Below are 24,585 nucleotides of genomic sequence, written 5' to 3'. Positions count from 1 at the left end.
ATGGCAGCAACCACCAAGGCTGGATATTTCTTGCTTAGCTCTTCATGGTTGCACTTTAACTTGGTGATGTAATATAATGCATACACGAGTATCTAGATTTATGCTGGATTTTCATATATATGTTCCTATAATAGTTTTTTTCATATATGTAGGTTCGATCTTATGTGATCCCTCCAAGTACACAAGCAGTGGTTCTAAAACCTCTCATGAAGAGCATAGGCGGTCTTCAATGGAGTGTTGAAGGTCTTTAGCGTAGTGTTAACAAACTCAAGGAAGAGAAGGATGAGAAGAAAGAGAAGGATGAGAAGGAAGAGAAAGAGAAGCATTTCAACAAGAACCTGGACGACTTTGGTGACCACCTGGAGTCCGTGGTTTAGAATCTAAAGAACATCTAGAGCAAAGGTGCAGGGTGCCATGCCTCCATCATCGGCAAACAACTAATGATGATGTGATGTTGTGTTAACTTTTGTTGATAAAACTATCTGAATGTAAACTTTGTGATGACATACTTTTGGTGATGATGTAATAGGACAGTAGTAAAACTCTGTGATTCAAACTCTATCATGTACTTTGGCTGGAAATGCATCTATCTATACATTATTACATATATCTTGTTGCTAGCTCGAGTGACATTTATGATCACTAATTGCTTGTATGTACAATTTGTTAGCCACATATATTACAACAGAGCTTAACTTGCATCTTCTACAATTTACATGTCATGAGTTTAACAGTAGGCCTATACATGTCATGAGAGATGACATGAACTTATTTACTATAATTTACATCTCATTTGTCAAGTACTATAGGACGCGTCTACTACAAGTAGGATTACTAGACGTCCGCAACAACATATACTTCTGCAATAAGAGATCTTTCTATAGACGTGTGTCCTGTACGTGCATCCGTGGAGTTTGATCCCATTATCCGAGGCTCAGAAATCACAATATGAGTCTATAATAACTGGATACATACGTGTTTTATGCATATGCGTTTGTAGGAATAGCTCAGACGTGTTTTACAAACATGCGTCTGCACTATGTGCTTATTATAGATGCATGTTAACCTCACTGGACCGATGACCCCTGCTAGTGACTTACTACAGACGTGGCGTCAGGTAGGTCGTTTGTAGTTGTACGACAGCAGATACACGTACATGGTTGCATCTGTGGTGAGTTGGTGGATATGTGTTTTTTTACATAGTGCAGATCATGTGCGTATGTGGTGAGTTGGTGGATATGTGGTTTTTTACATAGTGCAGATCATGTGATGTGAGAGGTATCTACCACTGAAGGAAGACCTACATATAATAACTTGTAATAACACATGTGTAAGAAAAAATTAAATAAATTCACTTGCATGAGTGATGTGAAAAATATCACAACATGCAAGTGAAAAAAATTATGTCCACTCTATAATTTAAAAATACATATACACAATTGTGAGAGTTACATTAACAAGGTCTATTTCGTAAAGCTCTACCATTAGAAAAAGTGAATCTGGATCCTAAACTCATCTAGATCCGGGATTGTCAAAGTTTCGGTACAGCTCCATCTCTTTCACTATCTCACTGCTAATCTAAACCCATGTGTTAGATCCACCGTAATGGAGATGTGCAAAAGAAAAAGAAAAAATATAGGTTTCTTCCTCCAGACAACTTGCACGGAGGGCCCGAGCTCGTGGCCACAGCCGAGCATGGCCAAGGCTATGGTGGCTAGCTGGGGGCGTGTGTAGCAACCAGTGGAGGGCGTAGCTGCCAGCTAGGCACAACGCGGTTGCCGGCGAGGGGAGGCACAACGGTCGGGGCAGGAGAGCGGGCATGCACTAACAAGGAAGAAGATGGGAAAGAACGAAGCATTTTTTTTATAGAACCAGTAATAATGGCGAACAATTTTTTCTAACTCCACCAAACTTGGACTTTGTGGAGGAACTCCACCAATTTGGTGAAACTGGGGCAGATTCTAGATAAAAAAACATTTGGCTACAAAAAGTGAAAATTTAATTTGTGTCTGTTCTCGTTCTCTGTGGATCAAGAGCTGGTAGAACCGTGCCTCCCTCTTGCTTTGGAATCCGTTCAACTAGGAGGTGTTAAAGTTTAACATGTAATATTTTTATTTTATTTGGTAATTGGTGTCCAATCATAGACTAATTAGGCTTAAAAGATTCGTTTCGCAAATTATTCTCTAGCTGTATTTTTAGTTTTATAAATAGTCTATATTTAGTACTTCATGCGTATATCCAAACATTTAATGTGATAGGTGTTAAAAAAAAACAGAAACAATCAAACAGGGCCTTATTTGAACGAGTTTTATTGGGTTGGTCCAAAGAACATCTGCAGTAGCATACACACAACATGCACGATTGGCCCGTGTCGTGCAGGGTACTGATGCCGCAAGCAACAAGACGTGCGGGACATCGGTCCTCCCATCTTCACTCCACAGAACGCACTACCTTCTCTAGGATAATAGATTTCATATATTTATTTGCATGTTTTTTCTTTTAAGAAGGCTATATATACATGTTCAACTCATCGACGACTCTCTACTTGTCTGCCTCGTCACTTCCATCTGATTTCTGCTGGTTTCTCTCTGCAAAGAAAATTCCTCACTATAGCCACCTTCAATTTCTGTTGGTTCTATAGAATTTGTAAACCCACCATAATAAATTCGTAAAGAAGGGAAAAAATAATTAGTTGAAACATGAAAGCCCACCATATTGAGTCCGGCCCAAAGAAAGCAGAGATTTGAAAGCCCAACCCATTGAGGAAGTCAACCACAGCCCCACGGGCGGGCCACACCACATCACACGCTGCCACTGCCAGCTCCGGCTGCGGCACTGCTTTGGTTTGCCCGAATTCAACGACCGGTCAACGCCGCTCGCCGGGCCGGCGCATGCCCGTCTCCCCGCGCCGCCACCTCCGCCGTCTCGCCCGTCGTGTCCGAGCCATGCTCCCCTCCGCCGCGGAAGTGTCCGTTGGCAACACTGCCGCCGCGGGCGACGACCGTCGCGCGTGGGAGCCGCCCTTCGACGCGTCGTCGCCCGCGCCGCCCATCTCCTACCCGATCACGGACCTCGCCGCGCTCGCCTCTCGCGCCTACCTCTCCGCCGAAGCCAACTTCCACCTCCCCTTCAACAGGGCCTCCGTCCCGGCGCCAGCCTCGCCGCTCCCGCAGCGCCGCCGCGTCCTCGTCTGCCACGACATGCAGGGTGGATACCGCGACGACGCGGCGCCGCAGGGCGGGGCCAACCCGGACGCCTACGCGCTCTGGCACTGGCACCTCGTCGACGTCTTCGTCTACTTCTCGCACTACCTCGTCACCCTCCCGCCGCCTTGCTGGATCAACGCCGCCCACATCCACGGTGTCAAGGTCTTCGCGTTGTTCCTACCCCGTCCGCTTCGGTTCTTGACTCAGTCAGCTCAACTGAGCTTACTTTTTTTTTCCCTCTCCCTCTTGTCTGTGTGCCAAGGTTTTAGGGACGTTCATCACAGAGTGGGATAAAGGCGTGGAGGTTTGCAAGGAGATGCTCGCGACCGAGGCTTCTGCACAGATGTATGCCGAAAGGCTCACAGAGCTGGCTCATACCTTGGGATTTGATGGTTGGCTGGTAATTTCTGTTGTGCCATCTTGTGATCGCTGGATATATGCCTGCTGCTGATTGCTGAATGCTAATACTGAATCGTCCTTCAGATTAACATTGAGGTCAAGCTTGACGTTCAATTCATCGATAACCTGAAAGAGTTCGTCAAGCATTTAACCACTACAATGCACGATGCAGTTCCTGGATCTTTAGTGATATGGTGGTTTTTATTTTCCAACTGTGTTGTAACTTTGAACATGACAGGCTGTAGTTATCAAGCTTGGTTGATGAGGCTTGTTGGCTTTTACTTGCCTCTGTAGGTATGATGCAATCACTGTGAATGGTGACCTTGATTGGCAGGATAAGCTCAACAAGTACAATAAGCCATTCTTTGATGTATGTGATGGGTTATTTTCCAACTATACATGGAAGGTAGTCCTCTCTTGTTATTTTATTTCCCTGCAACTCTTTGAAGCCACTTAAAACCTTAAGTGATGCTGCTGAAATTGTCATCACAATCGCAGGAAAATTACCCACAAGATTCAGCTACACTTGCTGGAGACAGAAAATATGATGTATACATGGGTATTGATGTTTTTGGACGAAATACATTCGGTGGTGGTCAGTGGACTGTATGTGTTCTCTTCTTTTATCTAATTCAGATGGTCGATTCTTATACTAGCAAAATTCTTGTAGCTTTACCTAATTATTACTCAAAACTTAAACTGTAATCACCCTAGCTGGCGGCTCTTAAACTGTACTTAGTGTTATCTTGATGCAACTGTAGAGCAATGTTTTCAGGTTGTCCGATTAATCGCGATTAGTCGTCCTGATCGGTCCCAAGTGTTCGATTAGGAGGTCTGACTCGACCAGCTCGACCAGAAAGCTGGTCGTCCGATTAGTCGACGACTAATCGCGATTAATCGTCCGACCAGGACATGGACGACCAGTTTGGTTACTCTGTTTTTGGCCTGTTTAACCAGAACATGGACTTTGGTTATGTAATATGGTGGTTGTGTGGCTGCTATGATCTGCTAAATGTTAGTTATTTGCTATTGTAGCAGTCCTGCTGTTAAGGTGTGTCAAAGATCAAGACTGCATTAGTGTTGCTGCTTGCTAATTATGGTATTCCAGGCTTCCAGCAGCAAGTCAGCAAAGAAATGGAGTTTGGGACATGAATATGGACCTCTGGACAGTGCAAAAAAGAGAGGAAAACAACTTCCACAAATAAGTCACCAGCTAAACACTAATGTAGTCTTGATGCTTCCCTTATCGTGTATAATATAGTATATATAGAGAGGTATATATATATAGGTATACGTCCTGATATACATGGACGACCAGGGTCAACCAGGATCGATTAATCGACCTGGTCGACGATTAATCACGATTAATCATCTGGTCGGTCCCTGGTCGACCAGGTTCGACCAGCCGACCTGAAACATAGCTGTAGAGTAATTGTTCTGATTAGACAACAATCGAATTACTACTATTGTATTGCGTATACATTTTTTTTTCTGTTGGGAGAACTCATGTATATACAGTTGATAAATGTATAAGTTGTAAGCCTGGGTGCGCCCTCCTCTGAAAAGATTCTCGAACACCGTGTCTTCCTCTGTAACTACTGCCGTGTTTGCAAGCTGCTAATCTGGCCAGTTCTAGTGCTCACAGAGTACCAGTTACCCAGTAAGAAGGGACTGCAGCTAGTATTTTCGTTGATTATTCTTTATGATTTGACTTCCCATCTTAGCTATGCATGTAGACAAGTAGTATAGTGCATCACACTGGTACAGATTGAGAAGTCCCACTATCATAATTTGCTCGTCAAGATAGCTCTTTATGCTAATTCCTGAATTGAGTAGGCTTTGCTAGATAGTTTTATGATGACATGAGACCTAGGCCGTCTGCAGTCGGCACTACTACAACGCTTGCTAGAGCCGCCGAGTTTTCTCTCTCTTTTGCTCCTCAGCGCCACAAAAGGTACTGTAGGTGGTCAAAAATGGCAAGTGGTGTCCCCTCGCGCATATCAGCTCCTTGGCCTCACACCTTGGCGATTGCACCCCCTTAATTTTTGAAATGCTCAGTTGTACATATCGCTACTTTGCTCTTATAGTTTTATGTAAACTTTGCCTTTCAGTTTCTCACCTTCCAATATTTTACTTACTGCCAATTTTGTAATTTGCTAGACAAATGTTGCCCTTGATCTACTTAAGAAAGTTGATATATCAGCTGCCATATTTGCTCCTGGATGGATATATGAAACTAAGCAACCACCTGACTTTCAGAGTGCACAGAATCAGTAATGTGTTGTTGACTTCTTTCTGCTATTATTGTCGCAATTCTGCAATGTATTTACCAAGTAACTGTGCAGTTGGTGGGGCCTTGTTGAAAAATCATGGGGTATTCTTCGGAGCTATCCAGAACAGTTACCATTCTATTCAGATTTTAATCAGGTATTGGATTAATTATCTACAATTCTACATTCCCATCAGTTTATCATATTGGGTGTGGAAGCCTTGCATATATATGTTCTCAGAATATGGCAATACGGTGCAGCATGTTTTGGTAATCAGGATTAAAGGTTATGTAGCAGTTTTTGCTAATCCCTGACTCATTAATGCTGATTCTAAGTGCCATGAATAACTATTTTAATACTTCCGATATTAGACTAGGAGCACTCAGGTGCTCATACTCACAAGTTTTGTTCAGCAGACAGGAGCATTTATCATATAAGTTTACTACCTTTCAAAGTCTGTCATTCTTTAAGTTTGGTTCTCTCAGTTGTCTATGTAGACTATGCTCACAAAATACAATTTTTTTGGCAGCATATGTGATGATTGGAAACATCTCCAGATTTTGCAGTTCCTCTGCCAAATGTCAAAAAATGTATATCCCTGTTTTTCTCCTTGTTCAGAAATATTGATGCACTGTAAACTTTTGTTCCCATTAGGGTCATGGTTATCAGGTATCCGTTGAAGGGTTGCAAATCTCTAGTGATCCATGGAACAATATTTCTTGCCAAAGTTTCCAGGTAGCATGCTGTCAATATGTTCTGTTGAGTTATGCTTCCATGTATCGTTGTATATACACGCTGATTCAGATTAACTGTTAGACAGGGCTATGTTATTGGCCTTAGGCCTTATTAGCTTCATATGGGCTCATGTCCAGCCAGCCTGATCTCTATATAGAGGTCGGCTAGGGCTGTGGAGTTGTATTTGGACTCCAAGTCTGGGTCTCTAGTAGATTGAGTTGAATTAGGCAAGGATACTGGAGGTTGGTTGTGTTTCCATAAGCCCAAATTTTGCCATATATATATGTTCTTGTCCTTCAATAATCAATCTATAGTTTCCCCAACTTACATTAAAGGATGCAAAAAAATGCCTTTTGCATACCATCTGAATGTTAGTTGTGTCATTATCCCATTTCTGAAATTTGCTTCTTATTCATGAAAGCTGAATGTATCAAACTATCCTGAAGTTCACTGTGACAATGTCCCTTATTTTTTTCTCAGCCTATGCTTAAATACACCAGAGATCAAGTTCACCTGCAAGCCTATACGGAGTAAGTTCACATCTTCTTTGGCTACATTTTAATTCATCTTTATCGAATTCTTGTATACAGTTTTCATTTCTTATAGTAAGATAAGTGAAGTGTCTGATTTATATTATTTTTTAAGCAAGAAACACAGGTTAGAACTCAAGGCTACTGAAATATGCAACTTATCACCTACTTGCACTTGCATCTCATAACTGCTTAAATATTTCGACTTTAGGTTTCATCGTGTAAATCAAGCATCATCTTTTATTTAAGATGATACAAATTAGCATGTCACTAAAATAGCTTGCTGAACAAGAGAGAAATTTGAGCCCCCAAAAGTTTTGGAATGCATTATTTGAAGTGTTTACTGCCACATGTCCTGGCCATATAGGGTATTTCTTCCACTTAGTTCAGTTACTATTAGAAGCAAAGTTAAGCTTTCTGGTTAATTTCACGATTAGCTTACATCAACTATGATTTTATAATTTTCCAGACAATTGAACTGGATGATTTCTTTAGTGCACACAACATTTATCTTTCTTGTACATTTAGTAATGTTTCCTTACGTTATTTTCCAAATTAATCATCCCAATTATTTTCCATTCATAACATTCTTTTGCTGGATGCTTAATAGTTTCAAGGATGGACCTTACAGTGGAGGGAATTGTTTGACAGCCAAAGGAACTCTTCGGCAGAACATTGTTTTCTCAGAACGGATTTTTAATGGAGGACTTGCATTGGAAGATGGACCTGTTCATCTATTTTATTCGGTTAGAACAAAACATGTATTTACATTTATTGTGTTATCTTAACTGTCTTCTTACTGATGATCTAATTACATGGAAATATAAAACTGAATCACATGAACTATATTGATTGTTTATTGTTACCAACATTGACAAAATCCCCTGAATGTGAATGGAGAAATGCGTTCACTGGTACTGCACTACTGCATGAGCTCCCTTAGTCCCTTTACCTTTGTGTTCTATTTCTCAATGGATCCTTGTCTTTCCAGCCTCATGATTTTGCATCTTTTGGTGGTTTGTTTCAGGTAAGAGCCAATGCAAACTCTGCTCTAGGGTTGTCCCTGGATCTGTCTTCTAGAAACAAAAAGGGTACATCAATTCTTGTTGCAGAGGACATTGCAACATTCACCAGAAAGAAACAAAATCACAAGTATGGATCATATGTTAAAGCCGATAAGGTGGAGCTACACGCTCCAGATAACCAAGATTGGGTCCTTGTGCAACAACATTCTCCAGATAACCAAGACTGGGTCCTTTGCAAAGCAACTGTTTGGTCCAGTGCTGGCTACACATTAACTGGTATCAATATTGTCTGCACAATGAAAATTACTGGCCAAATCAGTCCAGAAACAGAAGATGGTAGCATCTTGGAAGAACATGTAGATGGATCATCACTGTATCAAGCATCACTAGGCCACATCAGTATTCGAAATACTGACAAAAACACAGAGTTCCCTCCAGCAGAATCTTGGGTAACTGAAGGTGATTACATCTCGTGGTCAAAAAGTTCTAACGGATCTGAACTTGTGAGTCTGAAAATCAGCTGGAAGCTGAAGACCCCTGATGAACGACAACCACCATTCAGCAAGTACAATATCTACGTGGAGAAGTTGACGGCAGATTCAGACGTGAAAGCTCCCAGAAGCTATCTTGGAGTTGCTAGTGTTGATGCCTTCTACGTATCGGGCTTAGAGATTTCGAACGAAGTCACCAGTTTGAAATTCTTCATTCAAGCGTTTGCACACGATGGAAGCTGGCAAGAACTTGAGGAATGTCCAAACTTCTTTTTATCCCCTGTCCATTCTGAGTGACATTCATTGAACTCTGGTGTGCTTGATTCAGTTATTCTTTCACACATAAGACCCCCACAGAATAATCTTGTTATCCATACAGAAATAAGAAGGATAAAAAATGAATAATAATGCTTGTTCCTTCAACATTTTCTGCTCATATGTTGTTCATGTACACCCATTGAATTTGCTTCTTTCATTTGAATACAAGAACTCTGCAAATTTGGTGGTCCCAATTGGAGAGGTCTCTTGCCGACACATGCAAACGCAGATTCTTCTGAATGAATGAATTTGTTGGTGGTTGAAAGAACCCTATGCCGTTATGGGGACACCAAAGGAAATGAAACTTTTGACTTGACTTCATTGTGTTAACCATCTGATATTTCCACGAAATTCAGAGAACTTGCTGATTGCTCAGGCAGGTCGTCTGGCTATTTCTAGTCAGTAGCCACAGCTTGCGACTCGAGCCGCCATCTGATATTTCGAACGTATATATATTTATTATTTTATATACACCACGGCGATGCCGGTCCAGTTCAACAATTTGCGTGAACTTCCAGCTGCTGCTGCATCAAACTACGGCGCTCCGCTTCCACTGCCAACCAGAACAGGTCCAGTAACAGTGCTTCTGCTAGAAGCGGCGAGGCTAGCCTCATGGCGGCGCCGGAGCTGGTGGACGACCTCGTCGGCGAGATCCTCCTCCGCATCCCAGCAGGACAGCCGGCGTGCCTCGTCTGCGCCTCCCTCGTGTGCAAGTCCTGGCGCCACGTCATCTCCGACCCCGCCTTCCGCCGCCGCTACCGCGCGTTCCACCGTGCAAGATTGAGAATTGTGTGTCCTAGAGCGGCACTTGATGATCTCGTTGGCGAACTTGTCTGATCCTGGCTTCATGTGTGCTGCTCGTTTTTCAAGTTTGCTTTGCCTTGCGGTGCAGCTCGAGGTAACATACAGTTCTTTTACCCCTTTTGCTTTGATGATGATCCAATCGATCAGCTTGTGAGATGAAACGTTTGCTTGCACATGACATTGAAACGTTCTATCCAAACTGGCTAGCTAGAGCTCAACAGTTTTGTGACCATGCTGCATCAACGTGGAGACGGTGACAGTGAAGCTGCAACCAGTTCTGTCCAAAAACGTTCTGCTTCCAATTATCTTGATGACGAGGAAACAGCAGCGGGCCGCGGGCTCTGAATTGATCAATCGTATTTCGAGTTCCGGCTTTAAAAAGAAAAAGAAAAGAATTCCACTAAGACCATGTTTGGTTCCTCTTGCTAAATTTTAGCTAGCTAAACTTTAGTTACTTTATTAGCTAAAGTTCCAAACACATTGACTAAAAGAAACTAAAATAGTTTAGTTCCATTAGTTATCCAAGATTAGCTAAAATAATTTTAGCTAGCTAAAATTTAGCAAGGACCAGGGCCTAAATGGACAATTGGTTGTCGAATCCATGTCGAATTCTACGGTTTCCATATTTGAGTTTGGGATATCCTCGCCTGATTGTCGAACTCCACCGCAGCGTCCTTGCCCGGAGCCTTCCATATTTGATATCCTCGTCAACAAGTACAAATACACCACGCCTCCGTTCCCAACGGGAATCCTCTCCATCGCAATTCTTTCCTTCGTTATTAAGAGAGCGAGAGGGAGAGCAGTACGTACGGGACCAAGAAAACGGCCGCGGCGACGGCGATGGTGTCGCCGCGCGGGGCAGGAAAGGCTAGCCAGGGGCGGAGGCGCAGGGAGCTGGTCCTTATCGAGGACCCCAAGAGCCGCCTGGTGACCTTCTCCAAGCGCAAGTCGGGGCTTTTAAAGAAGGCCTCGGAGCTCTCCCTCCTCTGCGGCGCGCGCGTCGCCGCCGTCGTCTTCTCCGCCACGGGGAAGCCGTCCGCAGTGGGCGCCCCCTCCGTCGAACGCGTTATCAGCCGGTTCACCCCGCTCCCCAGCGGCGAGGGCGACGATGACCGCGAGCGCGAGGTGATGGAGGTCACGGCGCGGCGGGCGAAGGAGACCGGCGCGCGCGTGGCCGAGGAGAAGACGCGGATGCACGCCGTCGGGGAGAAGGTGCTCCGGGCCGCGGCGGCGGGCGGGGTTCGCTTCTGGTGGCAGGCGGACGCGGAGGCGCTCGGTGAGGAGGAGCTGCGGGAGTTCGCCAGGAAGCTCCGCCGGCTCAGGGACAACGTGCGGCGCCGCGCTGACAAGCTGCAGCTGGCCCCAGCTGCTTCCCAGCCGACGACGGCGCCCAACATTTTACAATTTGGCTTTTTTTTAAAAAAAAATTTGCTTCTTTGACCCTATAAAACTTCATCTCGGTTTTGGACCCAGGAGATCGACGCCATGTATCATAGCGTCGAGGTATCACGGCTCGACGCCATGGATCAAGGCGTCGAGGTCCCTAGCTGTGCCCAGCGGGGCTTCTAACGTGGCTCTGACGTGGCAGGGAGCTCGACGCCGTAGATCACAACGTCGAGCTCTCTACTACAAATCAGCCGACGCCCTTCGCTACCGTGGACGCAGTTTATATTTTCATCTCCCCTCTCGGCTCTTCCTCTCCAAAAACCGAGCACGAATTTGGATTCAATATTTCGACCATCAAAAGTTTGATTTGATCCATAGATCTTGAAGAGCCAGGTATACTCTTTCACATATTAGTTTCTGACACATTGATTTGACCTATATTACACGTATGTTGTAGACTTAGATAAACCATTACTAGATTTTTGAATGGATGATTAATATTTATATTACGCAATCGTAGAATGCCACGTCGTGGAAAAAGTAGCAAACCAAGGTAACCTTTCGACATGTTTCGATAAATTTCATTCATTATTATTTATCATTTGGTAAATTGTAGTTTTCGGTTGAATCGTTAATTACTATGATTTCTTAGAATTGAATTCTTTGAACTGTAGCTATGGCCGGACGACCGGGAGTCCGTACATCCACAAGCCGCTTCCTAGCGGTATTCCAGTACCTATGTGCTTTTGTGGTGATCCTTGCAAGGTAGAAATTCCAGAAGACGAGAAAACCTATCGGCAGAGGTATTGGATGTGTTCCAATTTTGCCTGGAAGCCTACGCCAAAACAACGCCGCAGTAACTTTATTGTAAGTTAATTTTTCTATTGTGCACTTAGTATTTTGTGTCCTATGAAGCATGATTTAATTTTTTGAACAAATATATTTGTTGCGGACCCCTCCACCATTGTGTGATTTTGAGCAGTGGATCGACACTGAGATTAAGGAGTCCGACAAGCGGCTTCTACAAGGCCTAAAGGAGTGGGATGCAGAGCGTGCAGAGATATTAGAGAAGAGACGTAGAGATGAGGCTCAAAAGAGGGAGCACAAGGAAGAGGAGGAAAGAAGACGTGTTGCTGCGGCTCGGGAGGAGAGGGAAAAGAAGCTTGAGCGTGTGCGCCGAGCGAAGGCAGCGATGGATGAGAATCCAGATGCCCAGCGGAAGGGAAAGTGGCCTCGTTGCACTCAGTAGTTACATTACCTTCTTGTTCTATGTTTGGTTCATGGACAATATTGTTTAGTGTTGGACTTTTCAATTTGTTGTCATGTAATGCACTTTAGCAATTTTAATTTGGTTTCATTATTAGTAGACAATATTTTTATTTGAGTATTGCATAGGAAATGAAATGAGGATAATTAGTTGAAATGGAAGTTAACGAACTAGTATATTGCATAACTAGTAGCACACATCACATTGAATGGCATGTCAAAACATGCACCAAACAAGGGTGCAGAGGTCCGAGACTAAACCTAACATGCCTTAGGTAATTCAAACAATTAACAAGCATAGGAAATGGCATGTGAGAACATATACCACACAAAGGTACATAGTTCTTTCGACTAACCCTAACATGCCTTAGGTGATTAAACCAAACAACAAACATATGGATGTGGTCTGTGAATTAGTTCACTTCGACCTAGTAGTGTGGCCACATAGCAAACTGTGTTGCCCCTTCTCCATAGTATCCTCCCGTTGTTGGTGGTGGTGGTGGGGGTGGTGGTGAAGGAGGGCCCTTGTTCTTGTGATTAGGGCATGTGCAGTATGGATCATTGCATATTGTGTTTTGGGAGCCAGTAGCATTGTTGTTGTCGTCATCTTCGTCGTCCTTGTAACCACTGCTAACTTCCGTTTCTAAATCAAAGATACGGTCCTGCAGGTAGTAGATGTACTCTGCATGGGGATGAATAGGTCTAGGATCGACCCATCTGGTGAAGCCACAGTTCTCTTTTGACAAGGATGACTGCAATAAGTATATAGCTTTAGCACAAAAGAGTATCTTATTGAAGGTTGAATTACTAATATGACTTACCCATGCTCGTGGACATTTGAAGAAACGACGCCCTCCATCTATCCCCTCTATGTACATCTGCACCAAACAATCCTCACCATGCATGCATTTTGGCCACTCTTCTTTTCGGTCATCATATGCCCTCAGTGGAGCCTCTTTAGTAAAATCATGTTTGCTCTCAAGGTGGAACCTATCATAAATTGCTTCCTCAAAGTCTTTAGGACCAAGAGGACCCTCCCAAAGAAAGGGATTACCCTTCATCGCCGCCTTTCCCTTTCCCTTCCCTCTAGACGACCCTCCAGACATTTTAACTTCAACTGAACAATCTCAAGTGAGTAGCAACGCTCTCACCACTGCATATATATATATATATGAACCCAATAGTTGGTAGCCGTTGTAGTATAAAATAAATGCACCTGAAAAGCCTAGATTCGATTATTGAAAAGCCTAGTTCAAAACTGAAAAGTCTATTTGGATTTTCATCTGAAAAGCCTAGATTCGATTACTGAAAAGCCTAGTTGAAAACTGAAAAGCGTAGGAATCTGCTCCTGTACGGCACTGAGTATGCCTTGGTGCCTATCAGATATGACACCAACCTCCCTATGTGGGCCAATGACATGTATCCGAACAAGGCGCATGAACCAACCTCAGCTGTCTTTGTTCTCTCTCTCCACCAAAGCAAAAGCCAAAGGAACCAATGCGTTGTCTGCGTCACAGGAAATGGCTACCGAAAGAGTGCCCATGTACTTGCCAAGCAGAAAAGTACCATCAATTGATAACACTGGACGACAGTGCCTAAAAGCCTGGACACACTGTGGAAAGCACCAGAATGCACGAAAGAATATCTGCCTCCCATTCCTCCATTCATTAGGCTTCGGAATGTACTCGTAATGCATGCCTGGATTTGCTGCTTTCATTGCATTGAACATTGCTGGCAGCTGCTCGTACCCCTCCTCCCAGTCCCCATATATCATCTTCCAGGCCCTTTGCTTTGACCTCCATGCTTTGCCATACTTTATGTCATACTTAAATATCTTCTGAACCATGTCCATAATTGTTCTGACCTTCAAGTTAGGTTGACCCTTTAAAGTTGTGCATAGCGTACTAGCAATAAGGGTAGAGGTCAACTGTCGATGCTTCTGTTGAAGGTCAGTCTGAGCACAAGTGTGTGGACCTATAATTTTTGTGATCTTGAACTTCCCGGTGGTCTTCTGTTTACGAGCACAGACCCTCCAGTTGCAATCTGACATCTCACACACAACCGTGTAGCGGCGCTCAACATATGAGTGCAGCACCTTGAAGGGTCTTTTACGTATTACAGAATACTGTTGTAACCACCTTCTTAAGCTGGGCAAGTCATTAAAGATCATGCCCTTCTGAAATTGAACACTGTCACTAGGCTCAGGAGCCTCCAGCAGCTCGTCATCTCTTCCCTCTGCATAAGCATTTTGAGAATGACTGAGGTCACTAAACTCGTGAACTAGTGGATCACGATCAGGACAGAAACGTCTAATAAGCTTCATGTCTTGTTCACTTAAAGGTGCAACTGGGCGGTCATCATCGGAATCAACAGCTCTAGCTGTGCCATAGGGCTCCTCATCATCCTCAATATTAACATCCAAACTATTAGATGCTATAAAAGCTGTGTCAACATTAAATGATGGAGGCACAGGATGACAACAATCATTACTTGGATTGTCACCTACAACAAAACCACAAATATGTATACAATTGAGACAACTAAATCAAACAAAGGAAGCCTAACAAAATGAATAATGCAACTAAGACACTTACATTGAATTGTCTGGGTCATAGGGGTCTGTAGGCAGCCAACCTCATTGGGACCGGAATTAGCATCAGGAACGACAACCACATCTTCCACACCCACCTCGTGAATGGGTACTGGGGGAGCTGAGGGTGCCGGATTGGCCGGTTCCGGCGAGAACCCACCAAGGGGTGGTTGGCAATTTAGAGGAGAATCCACTAGAGGGGCTGGCTCCTTGGACAAGTTGCGCACAACCAAATCCAAACATTGAAACTCACTCTTCATCACAGTTTTGACATATTTCTCCCATTGAACCTCAGATACAATTGGGACCAACCGCCTAAAAATTGTCCGTGACCGGCCATGATGAAGTACCCCCTCAACTAAGATTTCTTCTTCATTCGAATTACATTTAAGCTCATCACGAGCACTACCCATCAATTCAGAAAACAAGGGCTGCTCATCAAACATCAAAGGGACCCTTTGCATTCCAACAAAACCAACATTGCCAAACTGATCTTCCTCCACACTTTCTCTATGATATAGAGTTACTAAATTGTCCATCTAATTGATATACAAAACACCCAAGTTACTAGGCATATAACTAATACAACTAGAACTATAGTACACATACAAATTATTATGTATATGTGTATCTAATTTAATAAGAATCTACCTACCCAACTATATAACTAAATTTGCTAACTACATAACTATGTTAATAAGAACATACGACATATATTACCCAACTATATAACTATATTACCGAACTATATAACTATGTTTGGTAACTACATTTATTACAAATACTAAATTAACTTAATTAACACCAAAACTATACTAAGTAAAAAATTGCTAGATGAATTACCTAACTAAATTATAACACTAATAAAACTAATAACTAACTAAATTATTATTTACTAATAACTAACTAAAAATAAATTCAAAAACAACCTAAATTATAAAAAGAATGCCAACTACAAATTGAATATTAAAAAAATACCTCTAATCTACTGTAGGAAACGGTTGCGCCTCGGGTCCTGCCCGTCGGAGGGAGGCAGGTGTGGGCCGGCTGCCGGCCAACCGACCGCGGCAGGCGCCGCCCTCGGCCCCGACCCAGCACCCAAGCCGACCAGCACACCGGGTCGGCTGCCCGCCCACCGACCGCGGCGAGGAGAAGGCGCGGACCCGAGGGTGCGCTGCGCGGCGCGCCCCGAGGGAGCAGCGCGTGGGGCCGGGGCACGCGCGGCGCGAGCGGCACCGGGTCGCGTGGCGAGCAGGCGGAAGGAAGGGGAGCGCGGCGAGCGGAGGAGGCGGCGTCGGCGAGCAGAGGGAGGCGGCGTCGGCGAGCATGAACCGGGACAGGAAGCAGCGAACAGAGAGAGGAAAGGGCGAGCCGCGGACTGTTTTGGATTAAAGAGGTCGACGCCGTGATCTGTGGCGCCGAGCATTTTTTTTTTGCCACGCAAGCCGCCACGCAGACACCGCGCTGGGCTCGGCCAGGAAGCGTCGAGCCGTGAAACCTCGACGCCATGAAGCCTGGCGTCGACCCCCTTGGGTCCAAAACTGAGATTAAGTTTTCCAGAGGTCCAAAAGAGAATTTTTTTCAAAAAAAAAGACCAAATTGTAAAAAATTAGGACGATTTGGTGATCACCTCCAACGCACACCGTTCTATTGTTGTAATGGCATACTCCCTCCGCGTATGATTTAGAAATCATTTTTAACAAGATTTAGATTAAACATTGGGAATATAAATTATTAATAATTTTTAAATTGTTGATTTTGTAAATGTGAAAATTATATGAATAAATTTGTATTAGAAAATATTTTTATAAAAGTATTACATATATCATTTTTCTTAAATGTTTTATAAAAATAAGAGATTAAAGTTGTGTTTTGAAGACCTTATCGCTGTCCTAGACAACTTTTAAATCATATACGAAGGGAGTATGTAGATTGCAAATGTGATGCGATTGGAGGCCAATATCTCGTATGTCGTTTTGAGTTTTTTCTCCTCTAAATATGTCCTTTTTTAAGCAAAACATCAGTTCTATATGCGAGAATTTATCAGCATATTTTATTGTGAGTTTACATCATGCATAAGGACCAGGCTTTAGCATGGTGCGTGACTACCAGTTAAGCAAACATGTAGGATGCAAAGCCTGGGCATAGTAATTATTTGGATGCATTTTTAGATTGGACACTCTAGACGTACAATTAGATTTGGATTATGCGTCTTATCATGAGTTGTTGTGGTCTCTTTTTTAATGGGTCTAAGCGGCCTTAATTAATCTATTATATGTTTGGACGTTGTAATGAGACATACAGCTTGTTAGCATCTCCAACGGTTTTGCAATTGAGGTTTGCATTTGACTAATTTGCCAAAAAGCTCAAATTGAGGTATCCAATGGTTTTGCATTTGAGTTTTGCATTTTGGCAAATGAGGAAACTTGGCATTTTTGCCAAACTCCGAACGACTTGGCAAAGGCCGATTGGTCTCTCCTCCCGCGCGGTTTCTGGTCTCCCGCGCCTCCGACTCCTCTTCGCGCCATATAGGAGAAACTTCCATCGCGACATATCGCGACACACAGTGGCGGAGCTCGCCAAAAAATTTAGGTGAGGCAGATCATACTCATAGCTCCGAAAATATTTGGTTCTTCACAGGGCGGTTGATGATTCTAGGACTCATGTGGTCTAGCACAAGCTCCAGCAGGTAAAATAGGCATAGGGCACCGGCGAGGAGCAGCTTGCCCTGCACGCTGGCGCGGCACAGCCGACAACAAGCCAGCAAGGGGCACCGACAGGCAGCGACACTGTGCAGTTGGCACCAAGATGCGTCGGTGGCCAGCAGGTAGCGGCATGGTTCACCAGTGGGCGACAATAAGGAGCTTTGACGTACTGCAGCAAGGTCGGTGACGATGATGACACACTAGGGGCGGTGATGGCCTGAGTTCCTGATGGGAACATCGTCACCAATCTGTCATTGGAGCTCGGGAAGTCAGGAGATTAGGGATTAAGTCAGTGATTTCTTGATGTGCTAGGCAATTATTGGGCTGATGGGCTCTATACTATTGGGCCTTTGGCATTCGCTTGCACAACCCTCTCCCTAAATGAGTTTCAGTCGCGCCGCCGGAGGCCGGACGCCGCCCCTACGCAGCTCTACGCAGCTCTGTTTATGATGACCACGTCGTGCCTGAGGAAGAAGAGAGGGTAGGGGCTTCCCACCGTCACTAGCTGGGGCAGCTGCCCCACCTTGCCGTATGGGGAGCTCCGCCTCTGGCGACACAAAGTCCCGATCACCTCTTCGCGACACAAAGTCTCACCACGCGCTGCCGTTCGCCTCGCGAAGAAACCCCTCGACACGCGCCGCCGTCCCGATTGTGACACAAAGTCAGCACGTGCCGCCGTCCGCCTCGCGACAGAAACATCTCCACACACGCCGCCGATGGAGTGGACGGCGCGAAGAGAAAAAGCGCATGAAAAAATAACGACCAGGTCCACCATTTGATTTTGCTAACTCAATTTTGCCAAAACCATTGGAAACACTCAATTTTGTGACTTGGCATATTGATTTAAGACTTGGCAAACTCCTTGTTTTGCAAAACGAAAATTGCAAAACCGTTGGAGATGCTCTTAAGTAAACCACGTATTAGATGACTTGGGACTCAAATATTTATTCACCAATTGTGTTATCCATTTCAATTCATCTCGGGATTGGGTTATGCATCGTGATTGCGTTTTTAATTTGGAATCAGACTATATAACGTGCTTGGATATTTGTTACTCTACTCGTATAGACACATGCCATCTTTGGACTAGACTTGTATTGTCTCTAATCAATCTTGAACTAGCAAGAGAGAGAGTGTGAAGTACTAACAAGACATCCCTTAAAATATTAATAAAGTATACATAGATATAAATTTATTTATATTTATAATTTGGTTATATGTGCATACACTAGTACGGAGTACAAAAGTCATTCCATTTAAATCAGCAATGGTATGAATCATCAGTGAAAAATAGTTAGTACTTACCGTCGGTTGAAGGTATAAACGACAGCCAAAACTGACCTCAAATATATAACTCCTAAATCATCTTCACCCACCCACACCTCTCTCTCTCTCTCTCTCTCTCTCTCTCTCTCTCTCTCTCTCTCCTCAATGGCAGCAAGGTTGCCCTCACTCGCGCGACAGCCTCTCTCTCGCTTCCTTGACTAGTGATAGCGTGAGGGTTAAGGTTTTAAACCACAAAAATATCTTCAAACCTCTAAAAAATCTAAGAAATTCATAGAGACATATAACGACAATACACACAAATATAATATTTAGAGCTCGTGAAATTATCTCGGAGAGCTCTAAAAAATTAGGAAAATATCCATAAAAATCTAGAAAATTAAAAAAACATTCTAATCAATGTCCATAGAAAATTTGAAAACTCTTCGCTATAAAAATATGAGATGCAACCAACATGAATGCAACTAGTATTATTACATCTCATGTTTTGTTGTGATTTTTTTAAAGTGTGTTTAGATATTGATAAGAATGGTTTGGGGATTTTGTAGATTTTGTAGATATTTTTATCATATTCCTGAGCTCAATCCAATTTTTAAAACCTTTCAAAGATAATTTCAAGAGCTCCAAGTTTTTTTTTTGTGTATCTTATCCTTGCTATCCTTTTATATCTCTAAGGTTTTTTTTTTCTTTGTAGGTTTGAAGATGTTTTGCGTGGTTAAAAACCTTATCTTGTGGTACCAATTTTGTTTTTGAACTAGAAACGGATGGCAAATGACCCTCAAAACCTTATCTTGCGTTACCAAATTTGTCCAGTTTTGAATGTTAGAGGATGTAAGATTTCTCGTTTTTGAGTTAAAGGAGGTTTAACAAATTTAACCACAACTAGCGAAACAAAATGAAGCGTTGAGATCTTGAGATGGAGTCAAGAGTTCGAAACTTAAGATACCACACTTTCATGCATCTGTTTCACTAAAGTGAAAAAAAAAACAAAATGACACATTATTTCTAAGAGTGCAGCTCAATGCAATTTCCTAATGATGCACCAACTGCAATTTATCGCATGCTCTAACAGTTTGATGTAATAAAAAACTACATAAAACTCTACATCTTTTAAGAGAAGTATTAAGCATATTAAACTTCCAGACATAAATGCAGAATTAGCACACAAGATTGTATAAATTTTGGTGTACCAACTGAGAGGAGAGAAGCATATCTGAATAATTACATCGCATTTTTTCCCGCCAGGTATGCTCTAGAACTTATCTATGGTGATACCATCTCTGACGACCTCATAGGCATCACGGCTCCGAGTCTTCTTCACGCCAGCAGTGAAATGGACCTTTGGGCCCTCGGTCTTGATGGCAGTCACCTTGGTCCAGACCAGCACTTTTGTCTTCATGCCCTCGATGTCGGAAAACTTCCCCTTCTCAAGGTAGCCGGTCACACAGGTGAAGAACCGCAGCACTGACGAGTCCTTGTAACCAACATCACAGGCTGACGGGATGTACACTGTCAGCTTCTTTGTCTCTTCATTGAACTCATAGTTAGTAGCGTCCCGTGGGAAGAGCCCTGCTGGCATGTCATATTCCTTGAGGAGGTCTGGCAGTGCTTTCTGCATCTTCCCTGTGACCAGGACATGCTTCAATCAGATCAATGGATATGAGAAATTTTCGCCTGTTGCCCTCCGACACACGAGTAATTTCACCTTAAATGTCTGTGCAATTAGCACTTGAGCAAACAAAAATATTTACCACAAATTGAACAGGTTCAGCAACCACTCAGCAAGAAAATTATGCAAACAACAGTTCCAATTAGAGGACATTAACACACAATCACATAGGTTGAGAATAATATGTTAGCATGATCATGCTTTTTTGTTTCTTTATCAATTCAACTAAGCTCCTTCCACATTATTGTAGTTACAGATAAACACCCCACATTCAGATTGCATGAAGAAGGTACAGGACACGTCTCTAGGAGAATAAGTGAACATTTTCCCTGTAGGACAAACTCACATTTAACAAATGCTACCAACTCCCAGACTGACACCTCCAGATATTAAGAAAGCTCATTTCGTTTGTTCACTCTGAAGTGTGTACATTAATCCCATCATTTCTTTCCAATACTTTGAAACCTCTTGGTTTTTCTTGCGTATTGTGCCCTAAATTGTCATAAGTGATTATTATAAATGCATGACTTCCAGAAATATCACTTAGAGATCAGGTTTCTCCTTTCATCCACCTCCTTTTTTGTAAGCAGCAATAGTTCTAACTGCCTAGCAGACTATCAATTTGTCTTTTCTGATTTTCTTAATGATAAAATACAGATCTGACAAGCTTTCCAATACTTTGAAACCTCTTGGTTTCTCTTGCACATTGTGCCCTAAATTGTTAAAAGTGACTATTATAAATGCATGACTTCTAGAAATATCACTTAGAGATCAGGTTCTTCCTTTCATCAACCTCCTTTTTTGTAAGCAGCAATAACTTCCTTGTCTTTTCTGATTTTCTTAATGATAAAATACAGATCTGACAAGCTACATTTAGTTATTGATAAGCAAAGTATAAACTTTGTCTGTTTGTTATATGATATTCTCCTATACTTCATCAGACACATCTACTGCCAGTATGCTCGAACTTTACTTAAAAATCATGCTGACATTTAAGTATGTAAAAATAGCACACTATGCAATACACCAAGAAATACGGTTATTTGCTAATTGCTACACATCACTTTGCTATTAGAAGGATATAAAGAACAGACACACAAATATGCAGTACCTTTAATTTTGTTCACCATCCATTTGGCTGAACCTCCAATGCTGCTTGAGATCGACTGGGTTCATGGTAAATATTTCAATGTCAGAACTCAGAGGTAGATCATACAAACTTGGCTAACCTATCCAACCAGCAGAACTAGGAACACAGATAGCAAGAAATATTTACATGGTATTACTTATACTAATAGACAGCGCATAATATCAAAGTACATTAATCCATCAAAAATTACATTTTGGAAAAGTATGTTATTGCTATGCTGCACGTGCAACCATGATATGTAGAGATGATTGAGACTAGAAGTTGGAGTTTATTTTTTTCGGAACTATGCAAGAGAGCTACATGTCATTTTAGGAAGAGAAAAAAAAAGAGCAAGCCAAGAACAGCCCCACTCAAACACAAGCCGCACACACCCGTACAAAACATGCACCAGTGACTATAGGAAACACGACCAACCAGAAACTAAGGTTCTGTAGAAGTTGTAATTATAGAAACTCGATTCCGAAATGCTTCACTTATTTTTTTAAAAAAATGTTCCAGGCAGATTCATACAAGCCATATACAAGTTAACACTTAACCAGCTATGGACAGCTCACAGGCCAGATGTAACATACATCATGCATAGTAAGCAGTGTTATTAAAGATACAAAATAGTGAATCTGATGCTTTGCTAAGGAACCTGTAGAGCTAATCTACAGCAACCACCCTGATGACCAAGACCAACCCAACTTCCTGAAACCCACAGTGTAATCCTCCTCCCATTTGGATTTTATCACCACAATGACTTGACTTTCATTGCTCCAGGTGATTTTGGCACTGCAGAGGATGAGCCAGATGATGTGCCAACTGCATGGCACCACGGCATGACACAGCAAATGAAACAGGAAATAAAAAATGTTTAGCCAATGGCCCAGCCAGTGATGAAAACCTTCATCGACCGGCTCCTACGCTGCCAGCTGCCTACAGGAAACTAAGCTTTCAATTTTCATCGCAACAAATGGGAACCACAATGGCAAGATTCGAGGACCAGACTTCACATGAGAAGATTTAACGCAGTGCGCCAAAATCATGCTGCATCTACTAAAACAAAGCGAAAAAGAAAATAACTGCATGCCCATGATCCATGCCCGTAGTCGCGCGCTTAAAAAAAAGGAAGACGAATCGGGTGGGAACTGCTCCAAGTTCAGCTCCAGGCTCCAGCGAACAACATTCCAAATTAAAGTTGGCTCCCGCAGTCCGCTCCTGATTGTAACCCAAGCCCTACATCCCTAACCGCCGCGCCGCCAATCCCTTAGCGAGGAAGGAGGAACCCCCAACAACCAAGAGGTCAGATCCGGAACCTCGGTTCTTCGATGAGGCTAAGCAATGCAGGTGAAGAACCGACTTGCTAAGAGGCGCGCACGGCAGGAGGAGGAATAGGGAGGCGGGAGGCGGGCGGGCACTTACGCTGATGTCGTCGCCGATGGAGTCGATTTCCTTGCTGGCCCTCTTGCTGAACCAGTAGCTCCCCACCTTGTTGAGCACCTGATCCATGCTCCTCTCCTCTCTCTCTCCCTTCCTCTTCGATTTGGAGCGGACGGACGGGTCACTCGAATCGAATCGGGGAGAGAAGATTGGGGAACGAGATGGAACTGACGAGTGAGGACGCTGCCAGTTCGCTGTGCAGCTGTGCTCGTCGTCGGGCCGGGGGTATTGCCGTTGCTTCTTCAGCGGAGCGTGGACTCTCCGTCTCTCGTTGCGGCGGGGTCACGGGCTCACGGCGTCACGCCCACGCACACGCACGCGCACTCCTGCTTTGTGGTCTCTTCCCCTCTCTCCCTCCTGTCCTGTTCCTGCGTGAGCTCGGTGTACGCATGGCAATGGATCGTGAGCGCCAGACGGACACCGGACCTGGCGGACCACGCGCTGGGACCGAGGGATTCAGGTTAGTGCGTGCACCGGGTCCATCTCTAGTGAGCTGTTGTTTGTTTCCCCTCTTCTCTCACGGAGTTGAGTTTTTTTTTCTTTTCCCTTTTTTTATATGGTATATAAATAAAGAAAATGACTTCCCATCAGCGGGCGAAAGTGAGGTCGCATCTGTTTAGATGCTCATCGCGTGGACTAAATTTTATAGGAAATATATATAACATTTATATTTTTAAATAAAATAATTATAAAAATAAATATAAGGATCTATCTAATAATATCAATTTTATATCATAAGTACTAATATTTTGTAATATATATTTAGTTAAAGTTATTTTTCGAAAATAAAATATTTATGGACTAAGGAGTACCCACAAACTTTCTTTTTCTCTTTTAAAGTGGACACAAACTACAGAATTTTTTAAGGAGAACACATGGTAACCCAAAAACTGTTTAGATAGGCTAAAACTAATGGTCCAAGTTAGTGCAATTTAAATATATCTCTTAGAAGTCATTTGAATAACACTTCTCCTATATTTCAACTGCTTGAATTTTAAAATAATTTTGGGTAATATTTTTATACATCAACTAATATAAGTAAACTATTACTTTTATGGATGGTTACTAGTCAACTCCTAAGGCAAGGCGCCTTCATTACTAAGGAAGCTCGAGAAAGTTCACTCGGTGTAGGTTGAACCGTAGCAGGCAGTCTTGATAGTCAAGTGTCAGGGACACGAGTGACATCAGGTGGCGCCTGTAGTGCTCTCGACTCCATGGCGAAACCAAGATTCATCCATGTTACAATTGAACTCCTATGCTCGGCGCACGAAGGCTATAGACCGAAGCCTCCAAACTATCTTGTACCCGGAGGGGAGGGTTGCCTCCCACAAGAAG

At 43.2% G+C, this 24,585-nt stretch overlaps 3 protein-coding genes across 5 annotated transcripts; 2 read left to right on the top strand and 1 right to left on the bottom strand.

Annotated features, from left to right (window-relative positions):
- On the top strand, positions 2,560–9,092 carry LOC8083737 (cytosolic endo-beta-N-acetylglucosaminidase 1). Its single transcript, XM_021448403.1, has 11 exons — positions 2,560–3,368; positions 3,469–3,606; positions 3,690–3,799; positions 3,900–4,011; positions 4,104–4,211; positions 5,766–5,878; positions 5,951–6,032; positions 6,530–6,610; positions 7,091–7,140; positions 7,751–7,886; positions 8,168–9,092. Exons 1-11 carry the CDS (start codon positions 2,892–2,894, stop codon positions 8,951–8,953), a joined length of 2,193 nt encoding a protein of 730 aa, XP_021304078.1. The 5' UTR covers positions 2,560–2,891; the 3' UTR covers positions 8,954–9,092.
- On the top strand, positions 10,339–12,548 carry LOC8061325 (agamous-like MADS-box protein AGL29). Of its 3 annotated transcripts, none has more exons than XM_021447265.1 (4): positions 10,339–11,557; positions 11,685–11,717; positions 11,839–12,031; positions 12,147–12,548. In XM_021447265.1, exon 1 carries the CDS (start codon positions 10,619–10,621, stop codon positions 11,216–11,218), a length of 600 nt encoding a protein of 199 aa, XP_021302940.1. In that variant the 5' UTR covers positions 10,339–10,618; the 3' UTR covers positions 11,219–11,557; positions 11,685–11,717; positions 11,839–12,031; positions 12,147–12,548. The 3 variants fall into 3 exon arrangements, with proteins under 3 accessions (XP_021302940.1, XP_021302941.1, XP_021302942.1); XM_021447267.1 differs by having other exon boundaries at positions 11,238–11,557; positions 12,117–12,548; XM_021447266.1 differs by lacking the exon at positions 11,685–11,717.
- Positions 20,116–23,563, bottom strand: LOC8083736 (uncharacterized protein At5g01610). The gene is made up of 3 exons (XM_002439557.2): positions 23,233–23,563; positions 21,790–21,844; positions 20,116–20,632 (listed from the first exon to the last, which is right to left on the bottom strand). Exons 1-3 carry the CDS (start codon positions 23,317–23,319, stop codon positions 20,262–20,264), a joined length of 513 nt encoding a protein of 170 aa, XP_002439602.1. The 5' UTR covers positions 23,320–23,563; the 3' UTR covers positions 20,116–20,261.

This window comes from Sorghum bicolor, chromosome 9, assembly GCF_000003195.3.
Source record: "Sorghum bicolor cultivar BTx623 chromosome 9, Sorghum_bicolor_NCBIv3, whole genome shotgun sequence".
NCBI classification, from domain to species: Eukaryota; Viridiplantae; Streptophyta; class Magnoliopsida; order Poales; family Poaceae; genus Sorghum; species Sorghum bicolor.
This window is presented reverse-complemented; position numbering and strand designations above follow the sequence as displayed.

Bases quoted from the DNA above. Each gene is read 5' to 3' on its own strand.
- LOC8061325 (XM_021447266.1), top strand. From the start codon at position 10,619: ATGGTGTCGCCGCGCGGGGCAGGAAAGGCTAGCCAGGGGCGGAGGCGC.
- LOC8083737 (XM_021448403.1), top strand. From the start codon at position 2,892: ATGCCCGTCTCCCCGCGCCGCCACCTCCGCCGTCTCGCCCGTCGTGTC. The intron at 4,012-4,103 runs GTAGTCCTCTCT...TCACAATCGCAG, and splicing joins TTTCCAACTATACATGGAAG to GAAAATTACCCACAAGATTC. The intron at 7,141-7,750 runs GTAAGTTCACAT...GATGCTTAATAG, and splicing joins CACCTGCAAGCCTATACGGA to TTTCAAGGATGGACCTTACA.
- LOC8083736 (XM_002439557.2), bottom strand. From the start codon at position 23,319: ATGGATCAGGTGCTCAACAAGGTGGGGAGCTACTGGTTCAGCAAGAGG. The intron at 21,845-23,232 runs GTAAGTGCCCGC...CCATGAACCCAG, and splicing joins CCATCGGCGACGACATCAGC to TCGATCTCAAGCAGCATTGG. The intron at 20,633-21,789 runs GTACTGCATATT...TCCTGGTCACAG, and splicing joins GATGGTGAACAAAATTAAAG to GGAAGATGCAGAAAGCACTG.